Consider the following 18,827-nt stretch of genomic DNA (forward strand, 5'->3'; position numbering starts at 1 on the left):
GGCAAAACCGTGGTAGATGGATAGATAGACATAGACAGATAGATAGATAGGAAGATAGATAGATAGATAGATAGATAGATAGATATTGATTATATATGTACACCATACAAAACATAATAAGTAAATTTGATGTTTTCAATTCTATTAATTATTTGATACAATACAATATTTTTTTTTACAGCGATAAGCAACATTTTTAACGAGTTTTTGCTATAATGCAAAGTGGTGGGGTGTACATTATGGATAAGTATTGACGAGAAATTGAACAGCACACATTTTCATTCTTCCACAAGCACCCCAGCAGAGGTGGCAAGGACGTGCCACCACAGTGACCACACTCTGCTCTTCACCGTGCTGCGAGGATGACCACTAAGACGGCAGTAGTGGTGGTGGTGGTGCGCGGTGTCCTGAATATCTTTAAGGTTCTCGGGGGCTTCCCTTACTCATGGGGCGACGCTCCCCCTTCACCCTCTCCATTCGACCTTGCCCACTCAGATGTATCTATCACTTCCGGCAGTTCAACTAATCACGGAGACAACACGTCTGCTGGATGCTGGGCGGGAAAGAGGGACTACTCACCCTCGTGTCAGCAGCTGTGTCCCAAGCTGAGGCGCGGCCTTGCCCACAAAGTGTGGGTGGTGGTCATAAGCCTGACATATTTGGTTATTGCTTCCAGTATCCTTTATGGCTTCCTGAAGATTGACATTCCCCAATATCTGATTTCCAGTGCTGTATTGTACAAAGCAATAGAATTTCTCACGGGAGCAGTGTTGCTATACTTGCTGTTCCACCTGGTGATGAGGTCTGATCATTTGGTGACCTTAGTGAGTCACTTGGATATCCTGCCACCAGGACAGTCCCTGCACACTTGGGCGTCCATCCGCACTGCTTGTGTTATTCCAATTCCGATGACAATCTTGGCAACCACTATCTGTACCATGATGCTTCTCCCACCGAGAGTGAAGTTGGAATCCTTAACCAACCGTTTGATTGCAATCGTAATATATTTAGGGCAATCGCTGTTAGCTTTCATAATTTTGATGACGTATAATGTTCTGCTGTATCTGATGTGTGTGGTGTTGGCTGCTCGAATGCGGGACTTGCGGATCACCTTGGAAGTCATGAGGGAGAAAAGGAATGGGAGGGGTGCGCGTCAGGTGGCTGGTCCGGTGGTGTGTGGCTTGTGGCGTGCCCAGAAACAACTCAACACCTACTTTGGCCCGCCCATCATGGTTATAGTGGTAGTAATGATCCTTGTAACCATCGCAAATATATATGATATTTTCTCAACAAGACCAGTCAATGCCTATAGCATCGTGTATGGTCTCACTGACCTCCTGAACCTCATATACTTGTGCTGCGCTCCGGGGATGGTGCATGACCAGGTAAGGGCACTTACTATATTGCGTTCTCTCTCTCTCTCTCTCTCTCTCTCTCTCTCTCTCTCTGATTTGTCCTTGTCTCGCCATGTTCTCATCTACTGTATAACTACAGTTAGAAGAGCAACTACTCGATTCGTATCCCTGACCGTCTTGGAGATATGCCCAACATTCTTGATCTTTTCCTCCCTGCCTGCTTATGTATTCCCACATTCCTATGACATGAACTCTTTCAAGAGGAAGATTTTAACACATACTCTGATTTAAAATTATACTTTGAAGAAATGAAATGTATTCAGTTTCTGTATTAAAATACTATCTTGATGTGTTTAATCATACTTTCATAATTCAACTAATGATTAATGTATTCTATTCTTATTATTTTTTATTATTTAATACAATATTTACCTTATCTGTTTCTGATTATACGTCTGACTCCACTTAAAAGTCCTCTTATTTTCCTACATAATTGCTTGCCTGCAGCTGGAGGATCTACGGTTTGTGATGAGCAAGTGGAGGCTGGAGACCACTGACAGCCAGACAGAGAAAGAGGTGAGAGTAGGATGTGTTTCCATATAATTCTCTGCAAGATAACAATCCTACCACTATATTTAAAAGGCTCTATTAAAAGTAGTTCAAGTTACGCAGGTTTACAGGGTGTTATTATGGTTCTGCATGTTAACAATATTTCCACATTAATGACAGAAGAACCACTTTTGAGAACATGGCTAATAATTCCTGTGGCCTTTGAAAATAGTTATAGTAAGACAACAAAGCGATCAGATAGAAGATTGTGCAGTAATAGATGTTTAAAAACCTTCCTATTGAAGGCAAAAAAAGAAAAGAAAAACTAGGTAATCAAGTGATTAAAGCAATAAGACGGTAGTTTGAGGGATTAGAATGGTCATAGTTTTTATGGACAGGCTGAATTTACGGAAACTTCCATCAAGAAAAAGAAGCTAGAACTCGATAGATATAGTTTAAAGATTTTGACTCAGCAAAGTGCAAGCACGGAGGCACAGTATCAGAGAACAATAGCACGAGAACATGCTGTGTGAAACCAAGAGTTTTAAGGATTAGAAGAAAAGATAGAGTGTGGAATATGTATGCCCCAATGCCAGACACTATCATTTTTGTTATGCACTCAACACACAGAGATGGATCTCTGATACGGATGCAGGGGCCTCTGCTTTGTGGGATCCTGCAGAGGGATTAGAGAAACAGGGCATGATATAGATGTGAGATTGAGATTGGAGGAGCCCAATATAGAAGGCATGGTAGCAACGTAAGTATAAGAATTAGAGGCACGGAAAATGTCAAGAATGTTGGGCGTATCTCCAAGACGGTCAGGAATACGAGTAGGGTGTTGCATCAGTTGCTCGAGGTCATTGAGGAGAGCAATGTTAAAGGCTTGTTCATCAAGATGATCAGTGAAGGAAGAGGAAAGCTAAAGCTGTTGGTGAACATTGAAGTTTCCATGAATGAAGGTCACTACAAAAGGAAAGAGAGACAGAATGTGCTCCACTTTCGAAGTTAAGTAGTCAAAGAATTTCTTATAGTCAGAGACGTTAGATAGGAGGTTTACAGCACAGACAATTTAGTTAGAGAGTGATATGAAACTCTTATTATCACAAGAATCACTAAATCTTCATTGAATTGATAACTTTAACTAATTCCCATTAGAAGTAATTGATATGGGATGCTGGAATTTTTGAGAATGGCCTTCCTGTTTTATAGAAGAGTGGCATCCCTGGTCTATTTTCATATGAACAGATAACCTTATTTCTTTGACGTCAGCTGATGCATCTGCTCGACCTGGTGGACTCGTATCCGAACTTCAGCATTGGCGGGTACTTCAAACTGTCCCGAGCCACACTGGTAGACGTAAGTGTTGCTGACAGCCCACATGCACACGCACAAGCATGCATGCATACATGCACGCACGCATAGATGCACGCATGGACGCACATGCACATGTGCACACACACACACACACACACACACACACACACACACACACACACACACACACACACACACACACACACACACACACACACACAATCTATAAATCAGGTAACAAGAGAGACCCATTGAACTATAGACCAGTGTCACTTACAAGTGTGGTAGCTAAGATGTGTGAGAGGGTGGTGAAGAATAGATGGACAGACTTCTTGGAGAAAATGACATACTTTGTGAGTGTCAATTTGGTTTTAGAAAAGGGCGTTCATGCACGACAAACCTGATATGTTACTATTCGAGGGTGATAGATGTAATACAGGAAAGAGATGGTTGGGCTGATGGAATATATCTGGATTTAAAAAAGGCCTTTGATAAGGTACCACACCGGAGACTGATCTGGAAACTTGAAATGGTAGGAGGAGTGCATGGCAGTTTACTAAAATGGATGGAAGACTTTTTGGTAGGAAGAGAAATGAGAACAATAATTAAGGACAGACCATCAGAATGGGGATTGGTGGAGAGTGGAGTTCCACAGGGATCAGTGTTGGCACCAGTAATGTTCGCGGTCTACATAAATGACATGGTGGATGGGGTGTCCAGTTATGTGAGCCTATTTGCAGACGATGCAAAATTGTTAAGAAAAGTGAGATGTGACAAAGATTGCGAACTACTCCAGGAAGACTTGGACAGAATATGGAAATGGAGCTGTACATGGCAAATGGAGTTCAACACGACAAAATGCAAGAAAATAGAGTTTGGCAAGAGTGAAAGAAGAATCAGGAGTATGTACAAGATAGGAAATGAAGACATAAAACCAGTCATGAAGAAAAAGACCTTGGGGTGACAATTACCAATGACCTATCGCCAGAGAGACATATAAACAAAATAATTGGAGAAGTATTGAACTTATTGAGGAACATAAGAGTGGCGTTCAGATATTTAGATGAAGAAATGATGAAGAAAATAATTACTGCAATGATAAGACCGAGGCTTGAATATGCAACAATACAGTGGGCTCGAACTTAAAGAAACACATAAGGAAACTAGAGAAAGTACAGAGGGCTGCAACAAAATGGTGCCTGACTTAAGAGATTTGACTTATGAAGACAGACTGAAAAGAATGCAACTTCCGACCCTGGAAAACAGAAGAGAAAGGGGAGACCTGATAGCAATATACAGAGTGATGATTGGCATGGAAAAATGGATAGGGAAGATCTGTGTATGTGGAATGAAAGAATGTCGAGAGGGCATGGGAAAAAACTAAAATGGCCACTTATAGGAGAGATGTGAAAAATATAGCTTCCCTCATAGAAGGGTGGAAGCATGGAATAGTTTAGACGTGGAAGTGGTCAACGCAAGGAATATTCATGATTTTAAGAAAAAGCTGGACATTAATAGATATGGAGACGGGACAACACGAGCATAGCTCTTTTCCCGTATGTTACAATTAGGTAAATACACACACACACACACACACACACACACACACACACACACACACACACACACACACACACACACACACACACACACACAGGTTTGGAGTGGGCTTGAAGAAGATATGGGAGCTTTCTGTACGTATAACAGTATATCAATTTATACATCTTAAAGTTTATTTTGCATAACTGTTAACTTGTTTTTACCATAATCACTCAAAACTAAAACTGATTATCATCTTAATTCCCACCTGCTATTGCTTCACAATTATGTGTCATTTCAGATTCTGGGCTTCTCTGCAACATATCTGGTGGTACTGCTACAGTTTCATGTTGGGGAAACTAACAGTACCACTTCTCAGTCACCCCAGACTAAGGATTTCCCCATGATGTGATTTCTGTTTTCTGTATGTATTGTAAGAAACAAGGCATGTGAGGTGACCAGGGGTTTCTTATATTACGAGAGGAAAGTTAAGAAAGGCTCTAAACTGACTTGTAAATATGGGCAACAAGGTCCCTGTGAGATTTAGGCAAGATTTCACAAAGTTATCTCTCACCCAGCAACAATGGTTTCTTAATTTTAACTGGAACAATACTAAACACTAGGTTAAAACTGTCAGATCAATTGGAAAAGTATAACAACAACAAATGATAGATTGATAATTCCCCAGGTGAATAACTGTACAGAATAGCAGTAATCACGAAGAAAAAATAATAATTATAGTACCTCTTAATACCAATGAGCTGGGCCAAAGTAAAAGCAAACCATAGCCAGTACATCATAATCATCCAGTGTGCCAGTGTATGCTAGGATAATAGCACATATGTACTACAACTACATTTAGACTAATACAATTCTAATAATAAGTAATCAGAATTTTAATATACATAACACCTCCTATTGTCTGTGATCTCTCTTTGTGGTGCTCTTAGTCTAATGTATACAGTTTAGGCAGCTTTTTAATGTTACATCATCTAGTTATTTGTTTCTATATTTACTTATCTATATCTGATACCTGTTCCTTGGAAGAATAAACTTTTTTTTTATTAAATTCTTGAGTTCCCAGTTTCCAATCCTTTCATCCTCCTGTCTCTACTTTTGTTGTGTTCCAGCAGTATTCTCATGGCACACATCCACTGTACGTATCATCCATCATGTACCTGATACCCATTCTTAGCTGTCTCACTTCTTGCCATTCTTTCTTTGATCACACCACCTCAGCATGCAGTGCCTGACTCCTTCAGCTGCTCCACAGTGCTTTCACTCATGTACTTTTAGTTGATGTAATAAATCTGCCATACACATCTTTCATAACTTTCACTGTCCATTCTCCCCACAATCCTTGAATATCTCGTGTCAACTACTTGGTGTTGGTAATTTAAACATTCAGTTTCTGTCATATTTAATAGAATTCAATAGCAATATTTTTGCTATATACTTGTAGACATGTTGCAAGAGATACAATCCACTTAGTTACTAAGATGATTGTACATGACACTATAAGAAAAACAAATAAATAATGTCTTAACTCTTCTAAACAAAGCCAAGGCCTCATGAAGACTAATTTCACACAACTTGCTCACAACCATGGCTGACTACTGGAAGTCCTTTCTAGTAGTTATAACCTATGATAAAATAAATTTTTTACATCTACCTCTCCCAAGTTAAAATGATAAATCCTTGACTCCTTTGAGTGCTACAATAGTAGGAAATGAGTTGTTGAATACCTCCCTTTTCGAGCAAATCGGTTGCAAAACAAAATTTTGAGCTCAAAATAGCCAAAGTTATTGCACCATAACTTGGTTGCAAACAATCCAAAAGAAAAAGATTAATGCGTTCCTAAACCGTGTTTGAGAGAGTGACGCAGCATGCACTTTGTGCTCCCTGCTGCATGCATCCTCTATCAAATGCTTCTGTGTGCCTCTCAGCTGGAATAAATGACAAATCATAATTGCCACATTAGTGGCATCTGATAGCAAGACAGCATACACTTATCTCCCTGACTAACTGTCCTGGAATAGGTGAAGCTCCTCTGTGCTGCAATTAGCTGTGATGACAAATATAGCGGCCCAAACAAACATCTCGTGGAATCTTGTGATTCATGAGACTTGCCATGCCAGCAAAGCCTCTTGGAAATAATATTGTTCAACGCACATGAATAAAAATAGAAAAGAGAGGAACTATTTTACAATTGTGGGACACTAGAAAAAATAATTTCTAAGATGCTTTGCTGGTATGGCAAGTCTTGGGAATCACAAGATTCTGCAAGATGTTTGTTTGGGCTGCCATATGTCATCACAGCTAATCACAGCACAAAAGCAGCTCACCTATTTTGGTACAGCTAACAATGCATGATAAACATTGTCAAGAAGATCAGCTTATGCTGTCTTGCTATCAGTTAGATGCCGTTTCTATAGCAATGCAGATCCTTTATTCATTCCTGCTGAGAAGCATTTGATAGAGGACTTGTGCTGCAGGGACAACAGCTACGGTGCATGCTGAGATGCTCTCTCAAATGTAGCCCCAGGGTTCAGGAACAGATTAATCTACTTTACATAAATTCTAATTAAAAAAATAGTTTTTGGTTCTTGACCATTTCAGTTTGCAAACAGACTTGAGGAATTAACAAGTTAAAAAATTGAGGTTCCACTGTTTAAAATAACAAAAATTCCTTCAGAGCACTGTACATCCTATGAGGGAAACCATAACCTTCTGAACAGTATAAAAATGTAAATACGTATATATATCACAAGATTCCAATAATAAATCAGAGGCACTTAAAGATTTGAGTCATCAAAAGCTCACTGTGTTGGCAATGAGCTGCTGCCAACACAGGCAGTCCTCATGTACAACACCTGAGCAATCTGTCAGATGATGAAGGATTCTTCAAAACAAAATGTGCTATTAAAGCAGCAACATGACCAGAAATATCTCTGAACAACAAAATATTGAGAGTTTACAAATGCACTGGGAAGATGTAAACTTCCTGTTGAAGTAAAAGTGAGCAAATACTGATACAGAGAATCAAAACACAATTACCACATAAATATTTGCCAAATAACACTATTTCATAAATAATACTAGACATCCCAACACCTGACATACAGGAATATAATGTCTGACTATTATCAGAATATCTACCTACTTGTAAGTTAAAGTTAAAACTCTATTATATTATAATATTGAAAATATATACTTTCTTGTAGATGAAATCTTGCACACACATCCCACTTAATGCTAATGACATATTCATAGTAAATGAGTAACTATGGATAATTTTCTTATAAAGGAAAATATCCTTGGCTTTAACTCTTACAGTACCTACAACAAAATTAGATGAATGAACACTTTGCACTTGCAGATTTCAGTAAGTCTGTGGACTTGTGTTTGAGGAAGTGAATATACCTGTTTGTGGCATGCCACTCTGAGTGAGTGAGGGACATCCTCATAATACTTCACCTTCTTTTTAACATCTAAACCTGTTCCTAACAATATAAGCAAATAAACATATTACTGAACCTCTTGACATGTATCTTTTCCTTGAGTGCTTCCTCTCCCCGTGGGAGAAGGAGGGTGAGTCAGGTCAACATTCAAGTTCAATCGACTCGTTTCTCACCTGGTTGCCACAATGGAAGAACACTCAGACACTGCCCCATCCTACACTGTCTTGCATAGCCAGACCAAGGAATTTGTCTACAGAATTAACAGATATTTCTCAAAGAGAGAAGGCATATTAAGGACCACTTCTATCAACAAATCAAACAAGAAAGAGAACAGTGGAAGCAGTGGGAATATCTAAAGCCACAGTTAACATGATATAACCAATATTTTTACTGTGTTTAATTTATTAATCTCATAATTAGCTGTAGAGATAAGCATTAAATTGAATACATAAGAGTTATTCCATTTTCCTTGAAGTAATGGGAGGTATGGTAACATCATATGGATTGGCCACTCCTTATGGGGCACTATAAACTGGTCTATAGTATAAGAATTTAGGATTTATCAATTTATCAGTTATCAGTTGTCAGGGGTCATATTTATGAGTATTGCCAGTTATTGATTACCAGTTACTGACAATAAGGTTCTTGTTATCAAATTATTGGCTAATGTGATAAATCTTTTTATTACACTCAGCTATGTTTGTAATCCTATATCTCACTGTGTATGTGTGTGTATTTTCAAGTACAGTATAATCATATCAGCTAATTTTAGAAATTTAATTATGAACTGAAATGACCATCACCCAGAAATGAGGTGCTAAGCAGGTGTTCGTCTAGCCTCATTCAAATGGTTCCTCATAAGTTGCTGAATTCACAATGTAACATTAAAAATTGTTCACTAAAAGTTGCTGAATTAACACTACAGTCAATCCTCTGATTTCCAGACTAATTGTGTTGGAATATGGTCCAGAATTAGAAAAAGTCTGTATATTAAAAATAATTTTTGACTTTCCCCAAGGAGCTCACATATTAAATATTGATTATGATTTCTTTGATTGTATTGTGTTATATTTCAATATAAAGCAGATAAGAAAACTACAGTACAGTACATACTGTACAATATAGTGTACTGTACAGTAGTGTACTCTACTGCACACTACATTCTGTTGCACCAACAAAGTCAGTCTTTGGTGTTTGGTAGGCTTTGCAGGCATGGTAAATTACATGAGTGCTGAAATATTGTGAAATGTGGTGCAGAACAACTTCATTGGGCACATGTACTGCCATCTATTGGACATAATTTTGTAACACTAGTTACTTGGTTATTGATATGCCCATAGTCATATTTTTTTGTCTGGAAATCTGAAAGTCTAGAAAGGTGAAGTAAGGAAATTTGAGGGTTGACTGTATAATAACTATAAAATGACAAGACTATAAAGAGTAAAAAAACATGATAACACTGAATCATGTCTCAAGAGTTGAGCATTGCATGGGATAACGTGATCATGAGCCAAACATTTGTGTTGCAACTTTAACACTTGCTTTTTTCAGAACCAAAGAGATTTTGCATTTTCTTCAACAAGTTAGCTTGCATTTCAGCATAGTTACTGTTTATTCACTGAATTTAACAATGCTGAGAAAAACTTGGCACTACAAATGTGAATCAGAAGATTGATCTTTGTCTCAAAAGTTTCAAACAGCCTAAGGAATGTATCATTTTTAAAGCCATTATCAATATGCTCAGTTGATAAATTAATATTACACATAAAATTTAATACATATATCTGTTATAATAATCACAGAAACAGTTGTTTTATCAATAAGAAACAGATGATGGTGAGGGGGCTGCCACATCATAGGATGCTGCACAAAGCCCAGCAAATGAGTGACAACCACACAGAGACCATGCAAGTGTCAGGATGCATCAATAAGCCAGGACTGACGAGGTCTTTATCTTTGGGCTAGAAAACACTCAAGCCATGGCATCTAAACTACAATACTTCTTTCACTGAAAAACCAAGTACTCTATCCCCTGAGCAAGATCACTATAAGGTGAGTATAAGGTCAGTAAAGACACAACATGAGAAAAATGGTAAAGAGATAAATCACAACATGAGTGCAGTGAGAGGAAGTCTTGGAGAGATGAGGCATTCTGAGCCACACGTTTAAGAATATCAACTGATGTCTGATATTAATGTCTGATACTGATGTCTGATACCAATGTCTGGAAGATATGAGGAGGCACTAACACTAATACATAACTCAAACTGGAGTAACTACATTATTATAAAATACCTAGACTAACTTCACTATGAATATTTGGCTCTCATCATTGTTAATTCGCACATTAAAAAAATATGTCCCCACAAAAATATATAATGTAGACTCACAAATGTGAAATCTATATAACATTATCAAACAGGAGTATATTCACAGCATTAGTTTTATAAATGTAATACCTTTAGCTAATATTGCTTAGAAAAATACACCAAATTAATAAATAACAGACAAGTCTTTAAAATATCACATCAATATATGGAGTTATTAGCATTCATGGATAAAAAATACTACATGAAACCCATAATGACTTTGGGTCATGTGAACTAAAAAAAAGTAACTGGCAGAATGCTGGAATACATTGAAGAGGAATTAATTAAAATGTTAAAATCTCATGTGCTGGATTATTAAATTTTTTTAAATTTTATTTTTCTATTTTGTGTGTGTGTGTGTGTGTGTGTGTGTGTATTTACCTAATTGTAACATACGGGAAAAGAGCTATGCTCGTACTGTCCCGTCTCCATATCTACTAATGTCCAGCTTTTTCTTAAAATCATGAATATTCCTTGCGTTGACCACTTCCACGTCTAAACTATTCCATGCTTCCACCCTTCTATGAGGGAAGCTATATCTTTTCACATCTCTCCTATAAGTGGCCATTTTAGTTTTTCCCATGCCCTCTCGACATTCTTTCATTCCACATACACAGATCTTCCCTATCCATTTTTCCATGCCAATCATCACTCTGTATATTGCTATCAGGTCTCCCTTTCTCTTCTGTTTTCCAGGGTCGGAAGTTGCATTCTGTTCAGTCTGTCTTCATAAGTCAAATCTCTTAAGTCAGGCACCATTTTGTTGCAGCCCTCTGTACTTTCTCTAGTTTCCTTATGTGTTTCTTTAAGTTCGAGCCCACTGTATTGTTGCATATTCAAGCCTCGGTCTTATCATTGCAGTAATTATTTTCTTCATCATTTCTTCATCTAAATATCGAACGCCACTCTTATGTTCCTCAATAAGTTCAATACTTCTCCAATTATTTTGTTTATATGTCTCTCTGGCGATAGGTCATTGGTAATTGTCACCCCAAGGTCTTTTTCTTCATGACTGGTTTTATGTCTTCATTTCCTATCTTGTACATACTCCTGATTCTTCTTTCACTCTTGCCAAACTCTAATTTCTTGCATTTTGTCGTGTTGAACTCCATTTGCCATGTACAGCTCCATTTCCATATTCTGTCCAAGTCTTCCTGGAGTAGTTCGCAATCTTTGTCACATCTCACTTTTCTTAACAATTTTGCATCGTCTGCAAATAGGCTCACATAACTGGACACCCCATCCACCATGTCATTTATGTAGACCGCGAACATTACTGGTGCCAACACTGATCCCTGTGGAACTCCACTCTCCACCAAGCCCCATTCTGATGGTCTGTCCTTAATTATTGTTCTCATTTCTCTTCCTACCAAAAGTCTTCCATCCATTTTAGTAAACTGCCATGCACTCCTCCTACCATTTCAAGTTTCCAGATCAGTCTCCGGTGTGGTACCTTATCAAAGGCCTTTTTTAAATCCAGATATATTCCATCAGCCCAACCATCTCTTTCCTGTATTACATCTATCACCCTCGAATAGTAACATATCAGGTTTGTCGTGCATGAACGCCCTTTTCTAAAATCAAATTGACACTCACAAAGTATGTCATTTTTCTCCAAGAAGTCTGTCCATCTATTCTTCACCACCCTCTCACACATCTTAGCTACCACACTTGTAAGTGACACTGGTCTATAGTTCAATGGGTCTCTCTTGTTACCTGATTTATAAATTGGGACAATGTGTGTGTGTGTGTGTGTGTGTGTGTGTGTGTGTGTGTGTGTGTGTGTGTGTGTGTGTGTGCCCCATTATACTGGCCTGGCTAGGTGGGTGGCTTGGTTGAGGGCAGATGTGCTACTCTGGGGTGATAAGGATGGAGGCTGATGAGCCATGATGACGCCACCGGCGTACAGCCAACACCACACATCCAACCAGGAACATGGCAGCTGGGAGCACCACACCAAGACTGATCACCACCACCACCAGGGTTGAGAACGTCTCCTTGGGGGGCACTCCCTCACCTATTGCCACTGTCCTGCACGAGTAATAAGAGTGTTGTGAGAAGGGAGAATATAAGCAGTGGGATTATCAATAGTAGAGATAAGTTAAGAATCACAGTGGGCTCCATAAAAAGAGGTCATCATTAGTTCCTGGCTTATATACACCAACCAGCACACTATCATCAAACACACTGAAAGCTACTCAAAGGTCCTCAGATACCCTTACTCTAGTAAACTATGGAACTCCCTGCCTACTTCTGTATTTCCTCTCTCCTATATCTTGAACTCTTTCAAGAAGGAGATTTCAAGACACTTATATTCTAATTTTCTACCATCGTTTTTCATTACTGTTTGAGGACTGGCACACTAGTGGATCTTTTTTCAGATTCTTGCTCTTGGCTGTTTCCTCTCTTACATGACAAGTCATTCCAGCAGCCACATACCAGGTAGTATACTTCTCTGCTGCATAGAAGCCATCCTTGTACTGGCCAAAGCTGATGACTGAGGTGACTGCCACACCAGACAAAGTTAGGTTGTCACCCATCACGGCATAGGCCAATGACTTCCTGAGAGGCTCCGTCAAGTTGACCAGTGCAGGAAGGGAGGTGTTGAGATTGGGGACAGTGGCTTTAGCGATGTCCCTGTCTGAGCTGAGGTAACTGACTGGCCGCCACTGCAGGTAACCACCACCTTCACCTTCGGCCCAAGCCCCGGCATTAGTCAGCTGGTCAAGCTGCCCGAGTAAAAAAAAAAATAAATAAATAAATAATAAAAAAATAAAAATAAATAAAAAAATAAATAAAATAAAATAAATAAATAAAAAATGAAATAATAATAATAAATAAATAAAAAAAAAAAAATAAATAAATAGATAAACATATAGTGAAGTAATGAACATATAGTAAAGAAACGAATAATAATAAACTAGGAGGGTGAAGGAGAGAAAATAATTACTATGCTATGATAAGAGAGAAGCTGCGAAATGATTAATGTTTCAATCACACATGTATACAGAGTAGAGTACAGTACAGCCTCCTGATGTAAGTAGTACAGTGTCTGGAGTGACCCACTAAACATGACAGAATCTGAACCTCCTAGCCTGCTTCTACATTTCCTCCTTCCTATGACTTAAAACTCTTTCAAGAAAATGGCTTTGACACTTGTCCTCTAATTTTGCATCATCTTTTTTTTTACCTCTCTTTGGAAACCAGCACTCTCAGTTGGACTTTTTTGCCTTTCTTTAAATTTTTGTTGTCCTTGTCCAGTGTTCTTCTTACTTTAAAATAATAGATAAATAGATAAGAAAAAGAAATATTTGCATGGTGTATTGGCAATGAGGTACTTTCTGTATGCAATACTTGATTGTTGTCAGCTGCAATCTTTTTGCCACATCAAATGAAATATTGGTGAAACAAAGTAAGCTGTAAGAACTAAGAAGAACACATTGACTATGGCCAAACTCACATTGAAAACTCCCGGGGTGTGTTCATCGTCCAAAGACTTCTGAGTGTGAAACTTTAGGCCTTGGTCTCCATCCTCTCCTTCCACCTTGTTCTCTGAGCTGAACACCACCACATCCATGCCCCAGCGGGTCTTCTTCCAGCTGTTTGCCCTGCATCATCACAACAAAGGCTTTGACATCAGGTTAAAAGTGAGATAATAAGAAATTTGCCATTGCTGAATGAAACAAAACAGTGAACATTGCAGTTAGATTATTACAATTATGGATACGTACAAACTTTTAAACTCACACTCCAGGAGATATGAAACTTTCAGTGCGATTTTGAATAAATGTACAACTCAATTTTGCCATGAGGAAAAAGAGATTTCCAGTATTGCTGTCATCCTCAGTACAACAAAGGAGTTGCTGTTTATCACACAGAAGCCAACTTTTCCAAACAGATGTTCCCTGTATAATACTGGCTCAAGGCTCATCCCAGACTACTATATAAATAGACACACATTTAACAAAAAATTAATCTCCATAGAATAAGACAATGGAGCTTCTTTTTTCAATGCATATCATTAGACTGACAAATAAAAAAAGAATTCTATTGGGATTTTTACATCAGCAATTACCTAAAATTTACCGGTACATGATAATGGATGTTAAGTTAAGCAGAGGTGGTATCTGTTAATGTGTAACATTAAACACTGCAAAATGCTAATGATGCAACACCAAGATGCAAAGTATCTTGAATGGAACTTACTCTTCTGTGAGGTTAAGCATGAGATGATCCAGGACAAGGTCAAGTTGTGCTGAGTTTGGAGTGTACAGAAGGTGAGGCAGCACACTGCTCCGCCCGTCTTCCCCGTAGGCTGACACCTACAGGGGAGGAAAGGCATGCTGGATTAATGCACCACAACACAATCACAAATTCCGATTGCTTCATGCACTACCAGTCCCTTGTGACACAACTTTTCACATACATTGCACTACATAGCATTTCTTTGGCTGCTGTCTGACCTGAGAGCTCCTGTGTCCTTCAGTCTTTCAGTCCTTATCACTGTTTTCTTCTTTTTATACTCTACATGTCAATTGGTTTCCTTCCCTGTACGTAATGCCAACCCTCTACATTCACCTCTTCCTTTCCTCTGTTGCTCATTGCCCCTGGAGGTGCTCATACCTGCATCAGTATCCTGGTTTCATTGGGGAGTGGAGTGTCCTGGAAGTGAGTAGTTTGGAGCTTCACAGCCACATGGTGTGAAGAGTTTGGCAGCACCTCTGCACTCCAGGTGAAGTCTGACACTGGCACTCGTAATGACTCATTCTGACCCTTGAATGCTCCATCATCTTTGGGATCGTTGTACAGGATCAGCTGCACAGAGAAAGATTTTGACTGACTGACTGGCAATAGGAGAAGCTGTCAAACATTTGAGGCAAAACAAAACTGGAAAAAAAAATATAAAAAGGAATGCAAAAGATGTTTAAAAAGCTGGACATAATTTCCTGCAAACCAGTGATGGTGACACACTTGCACTAACCAAGACTTACATTGGGAATCACAAATCCAAAAACACTTGAAGGCTGGCTTTGGAAAGTGATAGATCTATTAGTTCCATTGTGGAGTGCGTCCCAGTCCACGGAGATGTTAGGTCCTCCTGTCCCAGTCACCACAAGGAAGCTGAGAGCCTCCTTTGCCCCCCACAAGTGATGCAGCGTGTCATTGGTGCCCTCTCCAGTCGTCACTATCAGCCATGGCTCCTCACACTCCTCACACCCAGGGTTCACTTCAGGATCTGTGAGCTGACGGTGATGGGCAGGCTTTAGGAGTACTGTGTGACATGATGGCAAAAGGAAAGTGAATGCAGGGATGGTGGCTACATGAAGAAACTTATCCTTTAATATTGGACAGTGCTTTGGACATTCTGGGGCTGGTAGTCTCAGCAGGCCTTTCCTTTGCTACTTAGTTCTTTTGCTTCAAGTGTCCCTTTAAAAAGATGAAGTGATGAGAGACACATAGAAACAACAGATGATGAAAAGACTTTAAAAAGAATATTTGTGAGATGTAAGGGATATGAGTCCTGATGTAAATAGAGGAATGATGTCCATGTAAAGGAGTGATGAGGCAACAACCAGTGAACTAGAAAACAAGCTGCCACAACCGCAAGAAATTAAACCGAACCAAGGCAAATATCAAGACTGGCCACACAGCTATATTTACTATTGTTTTTGGCTCTTACACCCTCCAGTGTTGGGGAGCTGTTGGGAAGGTGGGGGGAAGCTGAAGTATGGCCAAATATCACCCCCTACCACCAAAAACATGTGTGAGCTACTGGTGCTGTAGTTACAATGGCTGCCACCTTTGATATATGCTACAGAAAAAAACTCAACAAATCTGTAGTCTATATCTCCTTTGGGGACACTAATCTAACTTAATATTATCTAACCTAGATTAGATTAGGTAATGCTAGGTTAGGTAAGTTAGTTTGCCTAGGTTAGGTTAGTGTCTCCAAGGAAATATAGACTACAGATTTCTGGAGATTTTTTTTCTGTAGTGTATATAAAAAAGGGCAGCCATCTTAACAGCAGCTACAGTAGTAATAATAGTAAACAGAGCCATGTGGCCAGTCTTGATAATTACCCACAAGACCCTGTGACTGGTGGCAGCTGCATACACACCAACTAAACAAATAAAACAAAAGCAATTAACTAAAAAAAAAAAAACTTACATAAAAAACATCACAGACATGTTCTATAGTAAGTACTCTATCACATTGCAATGTGTTTTTAATGAATAAAGAGGAGGTCCAACCCTGCAGATATACGATATTTCTTTTTCTCTATGTCTAACAAGCTTGGGGACCTCCTGGGAAACCTAACCTAACCTAACCTTATTACTCATTTCTGATTGGGTAAAATGTGGCTAGAAATGCTCATAGGAGTGTTATCTAGACCGTGGGAAAGTGTACAGTTACGTGTGGTGTATTGGTTCAAACTGCAATAATTCCACCACCGGCAACACCAAGCAACGATAACAACACTCACATTTCTGGGAGGAAGGCCAAACGCCACCACCACCATCGCCGCCAGTATCACCACCACCACTCCTCCTCTCATACTGACTGGCTGACCTTCCCTGGACGTCAGCAGAATCCTTCACGTGCACCGCTGACAGAGCTGAGTGAAGGCTGAAGTGTGGGCCAGCGAGCGAGTGTCTGCCACATGTGTAATGAAGGCAGTGGTGGGATTTCACGTGCTACTCTACACTCCCTCCTGGGCCTCTTGTCACTATCAGCTGACTGGACTGGTCTTGATCTTGATCTTGATGTTACAGGTGACGCAAGAAAGACTTCTGCTTCAGGCCTTTGAATCGGCAGCGCCTGTAAGGAAAATACGAAAAAAAAAAACACAACAACAAGGAGGACAATCATCATCTTTCACACCACTAGTTCTTGCATCTAGCACGCCACATTCTCTCCAGGAACTCTTTTACAGCCTCAATCATCCTTCCATTCGTCTCCCCACAGAGTCCCAGCAGCACCACCATCCATTCCCTTCCTGTCATCTCCACTCTGTCATGCCCCAGCTCACTCAGCACCACTTGCATCATGTCATACCTGTCTCTGGCATACTTCACACACTCCAGCACCACATGCTCCACCGTCTCATCCTCCCCATGTCACACATCTGGCACACTTTGCTGCGGGACTCAGACCATCTATAATTCCTTGCATTCACATCCATGCACTGTGCCCTAGCTCGGAAGAGAAGATCCCCACCCAGGCTTCCCTCATACCACTTTTCATACATTGGGGCCTCTTTCTCTCTATACCATTCCAAGGTACTCTTTTGCTCAATCCTATTCTCCAGTCACTCAGTCCCACACCTTTCACTACTCTGTCTATCTCACTCCTCCACTTCCTTACACCCCATTCTCTACCCTCTCCATTTCTAACAATCATACTCCAGTCCTTCTCTAAGTGCCTTCCTTCTACCTGCTGAAAAGCCCAACTAGCTATTAGACCACTCTTCACCACCATCCTGACACACTTTTTCCCCACTTGCTACTCCTGACATTCCACAGAAACACTTTTCTCACTATTCTAGCATCATTCATTCGCTCTAACCTAGCCTTATACCTTAGGGTCGCTTTTACATACCTCTCTAAAAGTGCTCCAACCCATGTCTCCCCTAAGGGCCTCTACTGCTGCATATCTAGGTGCATTTAGTGCCATTCTTGCAACTCTATTCTGCCCTATTTCTAACTTTTCTAGTTCACTTTCATTCCATGCAGTCACATCCATACCATACATGATGCTCGGAACAGCCACGCTCTTCCAAACTTCTCGCAGCACGTCATAATTATTTACTCGCTCTCATCCTTGCTGCACTTCCTAGCCGACCTACACACTGACTCATCATGCTTATCTTTTCATTCTTTGTCTTCACGCAGCCAACCGGACTCATCCACATCCCCAGGTACTTGTATTCATCTGTCTGTTGCATCTCATTCTCACCTAGTCTCCACACTGAGTTCCTCTCATCCTCTGACCCATTCACAACCATTACCTTGCTCTTTTCACTGCTAAACCTCACTCCAAAGTCTCTTCCATACCCATCTACAACATTAAGCAAACTCTGAAGCTCTTCTGCCGACTCACTCATAACAACAACATCATCTGCATACAAGAGCACACATATCTTATCATTCCCCACATTTACACCTGCATTCATTCTCCTCAATCTAGCAGCCAGTTCCTCTGTATATAAGCTAAAGAGGGTTGGTGATAATATGCA

The 18,827-nt window shown here is 39.8% G+C and overlaps 2 protein-coding genes across 2 annotated transcripts; one reads left to right on the forward strand and one right to left on the reverse strand.

Moving 5' to 3' along the window:
• The first annotated feature begins 226 nt into the window (after positions 1–226).
• Positions 227–11,028, forward strand: LOC123511526. Its single transcript, XM_045267500.1, has 4 exons — positions 227–1,385; positions 1,863–1,931; positions 3,177–3,263; positions 5,062–11,028. The coding sequence occupies exons 1-4, from the start codon at positions 363–365 to the stop codon at positions 5,170–5,172; spliced, it is 1,290 nt and encodes a 429-aa protein (XP_045123435.1). The 5' UTR covers positions 227–362; the 3' UTR covers positions 5,173–11,028.
• Positions 11,029–12,329: 1,301 nt separating this feature from the next.
• On the reverse strand, positions 12,330–17,336 carry LOC123511527 (glycosylated lysosomal membrane protein-like). The gene is made up of 7 exons (XM_045267501.1): positions 17,076–17,336; positions 15,582–15,833; positions 15,214–15,405; positions 14,797–14,912; positions 14,051–14,198; positions 13,030–13,319; positions 12,330–12,621 (listed from the first exon to the last, which is right to left on the reverse strand). The coding sequence occupies exons 1-7, from the start codon at positions 17,145–17,147 to the stop codon at positions 12,441–12,443; spliced, it is 1,251 nt and encodes a 416-aa protein (XP_045123436.1). The 5' UTR covers positions 17,148–17,336; the 3' UTR covers positions 12,330–12,440.
• Positions 17,337–18,827: the final 1,491 nt, after the last annotated feature.

Source organism: Portunus trituberculatus, chromosome 31, assembly GCF_017591435.1.
Source record: "Portunus trituberculatus isolate SZX2019 chromosome 31, ASM1759143v1, whole genome shotgun sequence".
In the NCBI taxonomy this organism is placed as follows: domain Eukaryota; kingdom Metazoa; phylum Arthropoda; class Malacostraca; order Decapoda; family Portunidae; genus Portunus; species Portunus trituberculatus.

Excerpts from the sequence above, each read along its gene's own strand:
- LOC123511526 (XM_045267500.1), top strand. The coding sequence starts at position 363 with ATGACCACTAAGACGGCAGTAGTGGTGGTGGTGGTGCGCGGTGTCCTG. Across the intron at positions 1,386-1,862 it reads CGGGGATGGTGCATGACCAG|CTGGAGGATCTACGGTTTGT; the intron begins GTAAGGGCACTT and ends GCTTGCCTGCAG. Across the intron at positions 1,932-3,176 it reads ACAGCCAGACAGAGAAAGAG|CTGATGCATCTGCTCGACCT; the intron begins GTGAGAGTAGGA and ends CTTTGACGTCAG.
- LOC123511527 (XM_045267501.1), bottom strand. The coding sequence starts at position 17,147 with ATGAGAGGAGGAGTGGTGGTGGTGATACTGGCGGCGATGGTGGTGGTG. Across the intron at positions 15,406-15,581 it reads TTGGATTTGTGATTCCCAAT|CTGATCCTGTACAACGATCC; the intron begins GTAAGTCTTGGT and ends TTCTCTGTGCAG. Across the intron at positions 14,199-14,796 it reads ATGCTTAACCTCACAGAAGA|GGCAAACAGCTGGAAGAAGA; the intron begins GTAAGTTCCATT and ends GTGATGATGCAG.